This window comes from Astyanax mexicanus, chromosome 1 (assembly GCF_023375975.1).
Source record: "Astyanax mexicanus isolate ESR-SI-001 chromosome 1, AstMex3_surface, whole genome shotgun sequence".
NCBI lineage: Eukaryota > Metazoa > Chordata > Actinopteri > Characiformes > Acestrorhamphidae > Astyanax > Astyanax mexicanus.
This window is the reverse complement of record NC_064408.1, coordinates 98,729,320-98,741,888: the sequence shown is the minus strand read 5'-3', so window position 1 is coordinate 98,741,888 and position 12,569 is coordinate 98,729,320. Positions and strand designations below refer to the sequence as shown.

Genomic DNA, 12,569 nt, shown 5'->3' with positions numbered 1-12,569 from the left:
GAAGATCCGACATGTTGATAGACGGTGTTTGCTGAAAAGAATGACCCTGGAAATGTTTGACACGCTATTTTATTCACAACTCACTGTGCATCAATGTAATCCAGAAATTGTACACATACATCAACATTTCTTTCAAGCAAATATTCAACAAGTGTTTCAACCACTTTACAAACATTAATCGGTTTCTTTGTTAAAAGTTGCATCACACAAATATCTAGTATGTATGTACACAAACATAGTACATGACCGACTCGCACTGTCTTAGGCATAAGGGACAGAATCTTACCGATTGTCACATGGAATGGCTCGTTATTTTCTATACATATTTGTATCAAATTGTACCAGTCATCTGATACTGATTTCACAATACCCATCTGTTTCTTAAAATTTTGCAAACGTTTAGCATTAACAACATGTGCACTACTGAAATGTGTTAAATCAACATCGCTGTCCTCAATACATTTATACAACAAATTTGTCATTTCAAACTTTACGCGATATTTCAACACACTGTCTGACAGACGTTGAACCCCGCAAACATTACCCATTCTGTCTTAATCAGTGATTGGACCAGATTTCCAACAGTCAACAGCATCAGAAACAAACTGATCGGTTATGTGATCACGTAGACTTTCCCTCATTTCCTGCAGTTTTTCCACAATATACGGCTCATTCTGTAGTTCACAGACAAGAGTTTCAGCACATCCTTGAATTTTTAGAAAAGGTAGCTGTATCCCAAAACACTTCAAAAGTCCTGCTATGGCATGTTTCAACTCAGGCGTGAACAATAAACGTGTTATATCATTGTAGTACTTTTCGAAAAAGAAGATGTCCGGCTCAAACAAACACGAATGCCGAAGCTGACTGGGGTGATCCACTTCACATCCAAGACAAGTTTCCTTGAGTTTGTTGTGTATAATGTGCTGTAGAATCACTACGACAGCAGACTTTATAAGCTTTAAACCCGTGGCGCATACTTGACCATCCACGTCGTCCGGTTTTGTAGGTACAGTTTTGACTTCAGGAGCTTCAACCAATGTTTCGTCATCTTCAATGCCGGCTGGCAATGTCTGGTATGTAGACTCCACTGGTAGCTCTGGCGAATAATAGTTTGGTAGGTATGTCAAATTCTTACCCCCAAAATCCTCACAAAGCCGATCCAACCAGCTGTTGTCCGATATTGTTGTAAACGGCATCGACCGCTCGTCGTCGTAGACCATTGGATCATCTGTGTTAACATCACGACCAGTGATGGTCGTAGTGCTGCCCGCAGACCTCGTGTCACACATCGGCGTCTCTTCGTGGTTGTAGACCGCGATGCCACCGTCAGTTTTGGCAGTGTCTGCTGGAGAAAACTTCTTATACATTTCACCTTGAGTGTTAAGGGCTGTCTTGTCGTCAAATACCCGAAGTGTAGAATGATTTCCTTTTAACAGGTTTTCAGAAGAAGGCGGTTGTGCTGTATGCACCTCCCCACAAACGTCATAGGCCTGAGAATTGTAGAGGTTAATTTTAACACTCTTATACTGTTTTTGAGAGTCGCTAGTAAACGCTTGGTTGTAGATTCTCTTTCTTGGCGCGAAACACATAGAGTTATCAGAGCTATGTGCTCTAAAGGCTGGAGTGAATGTAGAAGACATGATTTATTTTCTGTAGTTAAAACACACTTAACTTGGTAAAGAAAATGTTTAAATACTATATATACTGATGTCACCGCCCCCAAACAAGAGCCCCACCCACTGTCACACCAACGCGCTGTAACAAGCCATGTGTTCTTAGGAGGGGGTGAATGTGGACGGGGGTCGTCTGGTGAGGGGGGTTGCTGGTGGGTAATAAACATATCAGCCTGTCAGTCAGACATGTCCCAAGCCTTGTCAGTCAGCATGCCATAAAGTAAATCATAAATCAAAAGATCATAAATCAAGTCATAAATCAGGGGTCATAAATCAAATTGTGATAGGTAGTGTATGGTAATTACTACTTAGGTTCATGCTGTTCTGCTCCAGAGAGTCAATATTCTATTGGTATTACTTTTTTACGGGAATCAAAGAAGCTGTGCATCTCTTTGCAAATGTGTGTCAGAAATAGGTGCAACTGAATGAGCTGAACATGTTTATTAGAAGAGTTTTGTGCATATAGTGCTTAATAGAAAGGAACTGGCCTAAACTTACTTCTATTTCTTAACTGAACACTTCAGAACATCTTTTAAAAAAGGGGAGTGGTTTTCAAGCAATTACTGAGGGGTCTCCTGAACGTGACCAACGATGTACCATATTTGCGTATTATCAGACTGTAGCCTGCTACTAAACCCAGCTAGCACAGCTGGAGCAGCATTAGCATTACCAGCTAACCACAGCGCTAAACGCTAGCTTTTCCGTGTTCAGAGGTGAGTATATTGGACTGCAATCTGCATGTTAACACATGTTAAAACAAGCTAGGTGGGACGAACTGCTAGCTAATATCGGCCTGGCTTACCAGAACACTCCTCAGGGTTCCTCAGTGTAGCTCTGTCGGGTGACATTAGCTGCTAGCTGCAGCTAGTGCTAGCAATTACCTGCTAATGCTAATGCTTCTGCATCCAACTATAGTGGAAATCTGTTAAGCTTTCTGTAAATAAACAGAAGTGCTTTACCCACATAAATAAACACTCTTCAGGAGAGAAATCTGTGTAGATTAACATCCAGTGCTGGATTGACTTTAAAAGAAAATGTTTTTATTAAGAATTACACTTTTCTTTACTTAGCTTAGCTTTACAGGTTTTGCTATTCAGTGGCAAGACCTGCTGAATTAGAAGAAAAAAAACACGGTGACACTCCTGTTCTTTACTAGGGTTGCATAATGCGCCCTATAATCTGGTGTGCCTTGTGTATGAAAATAGACCAGAAAATAGACGTTTATTGAAAGTGCGACTTATAATCTGACATGTGAAAAATACGATATCGATTAAAAAATCGATCACATAAGAAACAACAGAGGAAAAAGAGAGCCACTGTCCAGATTATACAGGAGTAGAGCACATTTCTACACTTTCCATTAATACCGTTTTTCACTATTTTACTATATAGCGCACCAGATTATAAGGCGCACTATCACTGAACATCTGTTTTCTGGTCTATTTTCATACATAAGGTGCACCGGATTATAAGGTGCATTAAGTGACACCAATAAGTATGCCTACATCAAAGTGAACAAGGGTGTCGCCATGTTTTCTCTTCTAATGAGTAAGCTGGGGCAAGCAGCAAAGTAAGCAAAACTTCTTTAAAAAAATATTTAAAAAATAAACATTTTCAGTGCTGGATGTAATCTACACAGATTCTCTCCTGAAAAACATTTATTTGGGTGAGTAAAGAGCTTCTGTTCAATTACAGTAAGTTTAGATTTCCAATATTTTGTCTAAGGGTGAGTTTTCAGTGAAGTTTCTTTAGCGTTAAGGCTTAGGGTGCAGCAGGATTAGCATTAGCTGCTAACTGCAGTGCTAGCGGCACTAGAATGAGGAACCGTGGGTGTTTAAGTAAGCCAAGGTGCTATCAGCTAGCGGTTTGTGCCATGTAGGTTGTTTTAACATGGCAAACATGCAGAGAGCAGTTCAATATACTCACCTCTAACACTAATGTATATAACACTGTCATTTAGCAGAGTGGCTTTTCTGCTCCTTACTTTCTGACCTGTAGACTTCATAGGTAAGGATTATAAGGCGCATTGTTGATTTTTGTATTTTAATTGTGCCTTATAGCGTGAAACATACGGTACTACACAGCAAAATCGACAGTGTCAAATTAACTCCCACTCACTATAGTGTTAAAATAACTCTACCACAAGAGTTACAATTTTAGAGTTAATTCAACACTGTATGGAATCATATATTAACCCTATGTAACTCTCATCAGTGTTAATATTTTAGAGTTAGTTCAACACTGTAGGGTTGTAAAACAGGGTAAAACAACTGTTGATAATTTTTTTTTCTTTAAGTTGGTTTGAATTTATTTTTGTGTATTTTCTGACTTTCACCCAAAAAAATATATACCAGAGTATCTATAAAAAGTTATGAAATGTGAGCTATACCACCGATTTTTTTTTTACCTTTTTATACTATCTAAGCTTTATTTACAACAAGGGATAGCATCAAAAACTGCCAAAAAAAGCAGTGGTTCTCCCATAACACAATAACTCTTGGATGGAGACCCTTATCCACCATCCAACCCAACAACACCAAGAGGGTGAATAACGCTCCATCAGGGCAACCACCACAACTAAGCTAAACCACACACGGAGCCTGTTAGAGTTGAATTTTAACTCTGAATAATAACATCAACTCTGTGGATTATCACTGAGGGTTGTTAGAAAAACTCCCAGAGAGTTAAAACATGTTTACACTGTGATTTTAACGCTGTGGATTTTACTGTGTATCGGACATAGAGGCTGAATTAGAGGTGCTGTTGTATCCCGGCGTGGTTCTAGTAAATTAAAAGAGTGGAATCAATATTACAGAACAGCGCAGCATTATAGTTTACTTTCCTCAAGAACTGACAGCAGCAGCCTTGAGGCGCTGAGGCTTTTTCCTACCAGTGGAGGATGACTTATCACTTCAGTCCCTCTAGACTTCACCCACTGCTTTTCATTAGAAGGCTGCAAGAATAATCTCTTCTTTAGGGTAAGTGTGGTTCATGAGTCAAGAGGAGCAAAGATGCAGGGCAAGGCAACATCCTCAGCATTTCCACACAGTCTAACACACACACACACACACACACACACACACACACACACACACACACACACGTATGCATTCAGAGCCTTGAGTGTCACTGCACTGCAGAACTTCTTAATAATTGAACATCATTATTCTGCTTGTTTAAGGAGCTCAAGATGCCACCCGAACCTGTCAGTCCCCCGTCGGGGCAGGAATGCAAATATGAATATGAATGCGCATATGTGTGTGGGGTCGTGAGCATGTGTGTATTTGTGTGTGTAAGGGTGAGTGTGTGTGTGTGTACGTTTTGTATGTGTGTATCTCAAGTTAAAAGCCGTCAGCACTCCTGCAAACTAATTAATTGACCTTTGAAAGGCAGAATTCCCCCTCCTCTCTCTCTCTCCCTCTCTCTTTCTCTCTCTCTCTCTCTCTCCCTCTCTCTTTCTCTCTCTCTCTCTCTCTCCCTCTCTCTTTCTCTCTCTCTCTCTCTCTCTCTCTCACTTCACTATAAGGCCTCTCACTCATGAAAGAAAGCCATTTGCACACACACACACACTTTGGAGCACACTCATTTGCACGCACTAGCAAGGGCAAGGCGCTAATAGCTAAACATAATTAACAACTGAGGACAATGTGGAAAACAGTTAAATCCGCTTAATTACGGCCTCATTTTGGGAACCTTAAAGAACATTTATTTACAAAGAGAATCTCAAACCCTTAATCTGTAGGTCCTTGCTTTTATCCTTGAAGTACACAAGTTTTCGCTCTCGTACACCAAATAAATGCGGCTGATTAGCAGGTTTTGCATCTAAAGTTTGCTGCTAAAGCTTAGCAATTTATGTTAAGTGCATTTATGCTGGTGGTTTCTAGAACTGTTTGAAAATCCAATCTTTGAGTGCAGTCCATATTACTGTATCTGCTTCTACTAGCAAGATGATTAGAGCAAGTCTGTTTTAGATTACTTAACAGGGTTTAAAGTAAGTGTATGATTGACTTATGCCTTGCTTAGGCTTAACTGAGGATTTAGACTTAAAAGGAAAAAAAAAATTGCACCTTAATCTTGTGCATGTATCAGCTAAAATGTTATAAATATACTGGTACTTACCTCAACTTAACTGTCAATGATCAACCTGACCATCCCAAACAATCATTAAGATTAAGACTAAAAGTGAGTAATTCAGGACAAGAAATAAGTAAATAGTAATTCTAGAACTTTCTAGATTTTTTTACTTTCTGCACCTAAATTATTCACCTCTATGCATGAGCAAGCTTGACCAAATGAATTGAACTGCAAGCCAGTCAAATCTGGTTGACCATCACAAAGCTGGTCGATCAGAATGACTATCATGATCTAGACGACCAAATAGCATATCCAGCATCACCACGCCCTAAGGTTAAGTTATACTCATCACTGATTAAAGACAAAAAAAAGGACCAAATAAGTACACTGCACTGACTTGATATAACAAAGTGGATCAACACCAGCAGATGACATGTTTCTCCAAACCATCACTGATTGTAGAAACTTCACACTAGACCTCAAGCAGCTTGTCTGTCTCTGTGTGTCTCTCCACTCTTCCTCCAGATTCTGCTCCCTTGATTTACAAATGAAAAGCAACATTTAATGATGGTCAGTGATGGTTTAGAGAGACATGCCATCTGCCGGTGTTGGTCCACTGTGTTATATCAAGTATAAAGTCTGCAGTGTTTTCCTGAAAAGTCTTACAGCATTCATGCTTCCCTCTGCTGACAACGTCTATGGGGATGTGGATTTCATTTTCCAGCAGGATTTGGCACACCGCCCACACTGCCAAAAGTACCAATTGGTCTTATATATTATTCCAATTTTATGAGATACTGATTTTTGGGTTTTCCTTGGCTCTAAGCCATAATCATCAATAATAAAAGCTTAAAACACTCGAATACTGTGCAACACAACTATAAAATTAGAGTTTTAAATTTTGAACTGAATTACTGAAATAAAGTAACTTTTCAATGATATTTTTTTAATGCACCTGTATTTCACAAGTTAACTTGTACCACATGTTCAGTACAATATTATACCTATAATTATATCAGTATGTTTCCATACAATTTTATTTTTTTTTGTTCAGCTATGTGGTCTATTCAACATTTCAGCCGCTATTGGTCACTGCTAAGTATCTGTTTCGTGGTCCTTGATATCAGAACATGCACCATCATCTTTCCTGCCACACAATCTGATGGCAAGAGTCATCCCCTCCCATATAAACACATCAATTCTGATCTCACTGCTCATGTTCAGAAATCTATACTTGTGGCTTTTTGCCATTCTGACTGCAGAAAACCGGTCCTGCTCAAATCAGATATGCTCAGAAATCAGATCATAGCCACAGGCTACAGGTAGCAGAATGCTAATTCTGTTGCTAGCTGCATTAGTCTTGTAGCTCCCGGGCAAAAATAAAAAATAAATACAGACATCAAACTTGTCTTAACTGACTTGATTGAAGTTGTACAAAACTATTTTAACATGTTTTTCTGCCAACTTTTTGCCAAAATAAGGTGGACAATGCTTATTGGTAGTCATAGAGAGCTGCAGCACTGCAGTTTTATATTTTTTCCTGATTCAGCTTTTGTAATAAGGCAAAGTCATTCAATCATGTGTGTCATGTGTGCAGGGCGTCACAGAACTGTGCCACACAGGGAATCCCAAGGACACGACCCTTCTGATGTAATGCTGAGCTACACCCACACTAGGATTCCAGCAATGGAGAGAGCTAACAAACTGTGTGTGTGTGTGTGTGTGTGTGTGTGTGTGGTGTCGCAGCTGCTGCTTCTTCATGCAGAAAATGTGTGCGTGTGACTTGGGAAGGCAGACAGAGCCAAGACCTGCTCCTCTCATGTGGAAACAACGTTGCCCTAACTCAGGTGCACCTTCACACCTTCACACTGTCAGAGCTGCCAGCTCACACACACACACACACACACACACACACACACACACACATTCTAGAAGAACATCCTTTAAAAAGCCAAAGATGCCACAGCTAAACAATACCAGAAACCAATATATAGAATATACCAGAAAAGAATACAGCTATGGCAAACATTAAGAGACCACTTCAGTTTCTGAATCAGTTTCTCTGATTTTGCTATTTATATTTATATGTTTGAGTAAAATTAACACTGTTGTTTTATTCTATAAACTATGGACATAATTTCTTCCAAATTCTAAAATAGAATATTGTCATTTAGAGCATTTATTTGCTTGAGCTTTCAGACCTCAAATAATGCAAAGAAAACAAGTTCATAATCATAAAGTTTTAAGAGTTCAGAAATCAATATTTGGTGGAGTAACCACAGTTTTCATGCATCTTGGCATGTTCTCCTTCACCAGTCTTACACACTGCTTTTGGATAACTTTATGCCACTCCTACTACAGTGCAAAAAAAACAGTTCCAGTTCAGTTTGGTTTGATGGCTTGTGATCATCCATCTTCCTGTTGATTATATTCCAGAGGTTTTCAGTTTGGTAAAATCAAAGAAACTCATCATTTTTAATTGGTCTCTTATTTCTTCCAGAGCTGTATATATACTTATTATCCACTTCATTAGAAACCTAGAAACTTTGTTGAAGCATCCTGTAGATAGACAGTGAGAATATATCCCATGCACAGTTTGTATTTGCCCAACTCTACACCTTCAGAGGTGGTGAGCTTTTGTACACACTGCTGGAGCACTGCTGGACAGATACTGGCTGGCGGATTATTAGCTAGACACACTGAGGTGTATAAGTGAACCGAACCCCACAAACACGTCAATACAATGTTGGAATCACTGCTGCGCTGAGGATTCTCTGCTGTATAAATAATATATGGTCAGCAGGGCTGGAAAAAAAAGCTAGAAAGTACAAACATCTATGTATAGTGAACTATACATTTAGCAGTAAATGGGAAGTTTACCTAGAGATCAGTGGCAAAGTTATTTACATTCATTAGTCTGGTAGTATTGATACTAGGGTTTTAAATACTGTACTTCTGAAGAAGTTGAAGTATTCAGATATGGTTTCAAGTATAGAACTACTTAAAGTATAAAAGTAAAAGTAATGAAAGGGAAAAAAAATGTCATTCAGGACAAAAGTTTAAGCTGCGGCAGAGGAGCCTATAGTCCCCCCAAACACATTTAAATTAAATGTTATATAAAAATTTGGGATGCACTACGTAAACTAGGTTAACTGTTTTAATGAAGGTATTTTAGTACAATGCAAATATATTAAAGAAACTTTCATTCACATTCTCTTGAGTTTCTTCCACGGATCATCTTTATACTAGGCTACATATGTCTGCTATGTTCTTGATGTAAAGTGCAGGTTGATGGATCGCATATAAACCAATAGGGTGTCGTACAGATAATTGGGTAAAACTGTAAGGAGTAGAAGTAAAAAGTTGTCTGAAAAATAATTACTCCAGTAAAAAATAAATTACTTGACATCTCTGGTCACTGTTTGAAACATAAATGGGAGTTCTAATAACAACCAACATGTTGTCAGTTTATGATAGGAAATAGTCCCAGCCTCCCACCAAAAGAGCCAATCTATTAGATAGTTATGCTGCAAGTGAAGGAGGTTGGACATAAAGCTTCACAACAAAATAGAATAGTCCCAAAAAAGATTCCACAAAAAATGCCAACAAATCAGCTTTGCTCTGTTAAACCATAAACTCTACAAGACATCTGAATTGGTCCTGTGGTATCTGGAACCAAGCTGTTACCAGTAGATCCTTTAAAGGTGCTGTATGTGAATCTGGAGAACTATTGGAGACGGTTGATACTTGAACTCAACTCGTCTTGGGTGCTCATAATCCTGTCACTGGTTCACCAGTTGCCCTTCGTTGTACATTTAGTAGGCACTAACCATTGCATTCTGGGAACACCCCACACACATGATCTGCTGTTTTAGAGATGCTTTAAGACAGTCACCATGGTATTACACTTTAGCTCATGTCAAAGTCACTCAGATTTTTAAGCTTTCCTTGACTATCCTTGGCAAGCGCCATTGTAATAAGACAATGCTACTTCAATGTATCCACACGGACATGCTCTCAAATCTTAATGGTATGTTATGTGATTAATGCAAGATCTTTTAAACCAAGAAACCACTGTATTAGACCGTATAAAATGATGAATTTTGCAATAGTAATCCCCAAAACATCCATATATTGATAGCATACTTGATAAAATGACAAAGCAGATATGCACATATAAATACATATTGAACAGCTGAATATAAAAAAAATGAGACAGCCCTGCTTTTTTCTTGCAAACACACAAACAAACACTCCGTCTTGGATGCACGACTCCTTACCTTATGCTGCTCATGCTGCCGCCAGTCTCAGATCCCAGTTTGCATCTCTCTAGCTGGGTGGCAACTATTTGACGTTCAGCCTCTAGCTCTCGAGTCAGTCTTTCAAACTGCAGCTCCTGAGAGAGAGAGAGAGAGAGAGAGAGAGAGAGAGAGAGAGAGAGAGAGAGAGAGAGAGAGAGAGAGAATTGAGAGAGAGAGAAGCTTAGAGGTGTCAGTGAGGAATATTAGAAAAGCATCAAAGAGCTCTGGGATCAACTTCCCCGCATAGCGTCAGACAACGATGCGCTATTTAAATGCTATTGTGATTCGCAAATGCTTGCAATGAAATTTAGCACGCACGGATTTCTCATTGAACAATTTATTTCTGATTGCAAATGCATAAATACGTATATATTTACAACTTATAGAACAAGAAATCACATGCACCACAAACACGTGTACAGTATAAGCCAGCAGTAATGGGCCATATCAAACTGCTTTAAAGCAGCTATTGTTTACCACACTGCCGTTAAAATGAGTTATATGAGGATATGTTATTTTGATTTGATAAGTGTCCCGCCCCAAAGACAGCAGGGTTCTCAGCCCACGCCCGAGCGAAACCGCATACTTTGGCCGTAAATCAGACAGGCGGATCCTCTGAGCGGCCCTCAGTGGCGATAATCATCGCCGATGTCCCTGCTGGGACAGAAAGTGCATCATCAGCACCAGTAATAGCCCATTCTGCGACAGGATGGCAGAGATGATCGCTCAGCCTCCCGCTTCCAACCTGCCCCCTCCAGGCACTCAGCCACAGGCCACCATCCCCAGCTGAGCCCTGCCTCAGACCAGGTAGAGTAGAGTGTCAGGAGAGCGCCCCCTACTGGCACCCCTGGAGAAACTTTTCTTCGTCCCACTAGAGAATGTGACGGTGAAAATATGAAATTTGATTTTTTTTTATATAGATGCAGAGTACTGCAGGGTGTGTATTTTAACTCAGAAGCAAAAAGTTTGAATATTCTGCTTAAAGATATTGTGCATCACATAATCAAAAGTGTAAGGAAGGTGGGCTTCACAGCACAGTTTGGTTCCAAATGAGGGTCAAATGTGTCTTGTTGGCTTAGCTAACTGCTACAATATATAGACAAAGGTATTGGGAATCCTGCTCATTCACTGTTTCTTCTAAAGGTATCTACATTTATCCTGCTTTTGTTGGAGTAATTGTCCTCACTGTCTCTATGAGAAGGCTTTCTAATAGTATTTTTTCTTTTGTCCCAAAAGCACTGGATGGAGCACCATCATTCTAGAGAATATAGTTTCAGTGCTCCACAGCTCCATGCTAGGAGATAAGACCCCTCAATATCATTAATTTTCTTTGGGTTTGGCAACAGTTTACTATAAGAACTAGAAAAGCTGTGTATGCGTGTGCATTTGCACTTCTGTGTCAGCAATGGATGCTTGGAACTTAAGGTTAAGGTTAAGGTTAATGCATTCATCAAAAGGTGTGGCTGCAACTATTTGGATATACAGTTACTCACTGCAGTCCTAGCTCCTCCCAAACTCTACCCCTGTGAATGTCAGGGGTAGAGTTTGGTGAATGCCACATTTACTAAATATATGTGGTTTTGTTCGTTTTATATGAAGTATATTTATATATATTTTGCCCTGGGTCAACTTTCATTATATTTTGAAAGTTCTGAACCATGCATTCTCCAACTATCTTAATTTAGGTTTGTCGCTTTCTAGCTTCCAGTTTGTTAGCAATACCCTATCACTTGTCATGTCAATGTGTTCATGTTCCCCCTAATAAAAGTGCTCAGCAAAATTATAACCTCCTCAACGCCTATTCATTATAACTAGCTAAAAATATCTAAATTTAATTAAAAAGTCACATAACTCTTTTTTTCCATTAATAGCTAAAATGTGTTCTTTTGAAGTTAAGAAAACATATCAGTCCTGCTTACATTTTTTTATTAAAAAAAATATATATGAATATTAAAAAGTATATAAAATGTTACTGTGGTAATTTCCGCCTCTGCAGTGCCCTCTCAGGCTCAACTGTGCTGTAGGTGTAAATAAAGTGTACATGTCATTTTGTACGCAGACGCTCACAATATGCAGATCAGACAATCAATAATTCCGCCCCCCTGCTGACATCCAACCATCTGGGTCTCACCGCTATCAGAGGCACACTGCTGCCGCTGCTGCAGCTCAGCCAATCAGCTCTCCCTTCCACCCTACCTCTAAACCCATACATCACCCAGTGCATCTCCCAAACTACCCCTTCCATTTTTTTAGCCTTTTTCAAATTTGAGCTGAGGGTGGAGTCAGCAAAAATCAGGGGGTTCAGTGCCCCTTTAAGGGTAAAATACCGCTAACTTATCTGACAAATCAATATGAGATTCCATAAACTGTAGTGACAAATATATAAATTCCACAATGTATCATGATGCTTCTATGAAGTAGACATGTGTCTATAATCAGATTCTTTTTTTCAGCACTGTTAAATGTGCTACTTGCTGCATAATTAGCACATTTAGGTGACAGTGTCACATTATTTTCCTCT

The 12,569-nt window shown here is 39.3% G+C and overlaps 1 protein-coding gene across 2 annotated transcripts in view; it reads right to left on the bottom strand.

Annotated features, from left to right (window-relative positions):
* The window catches only part of ctnnd2a (catenin (cadherin-associated protein), delta 2a), a 628,772-nt gene that overhangs the window by 453,789 nt on the left and 162,414 nt on the right, over positions 1-12,569 (bottom strand). For both annotated transcript variants that reach the window (XM_007252283.4, XM_022681995.2), the window contains one exon: positions 10,028-10,143. In XM_007252283.4, the coding sequence (XP_007252345.3) occupies positions 10,028-10,143 (116 nt within the window). The remainder of the gene's footprint in view (positions 1-10,027; positions 10,144-12,569) is intronic.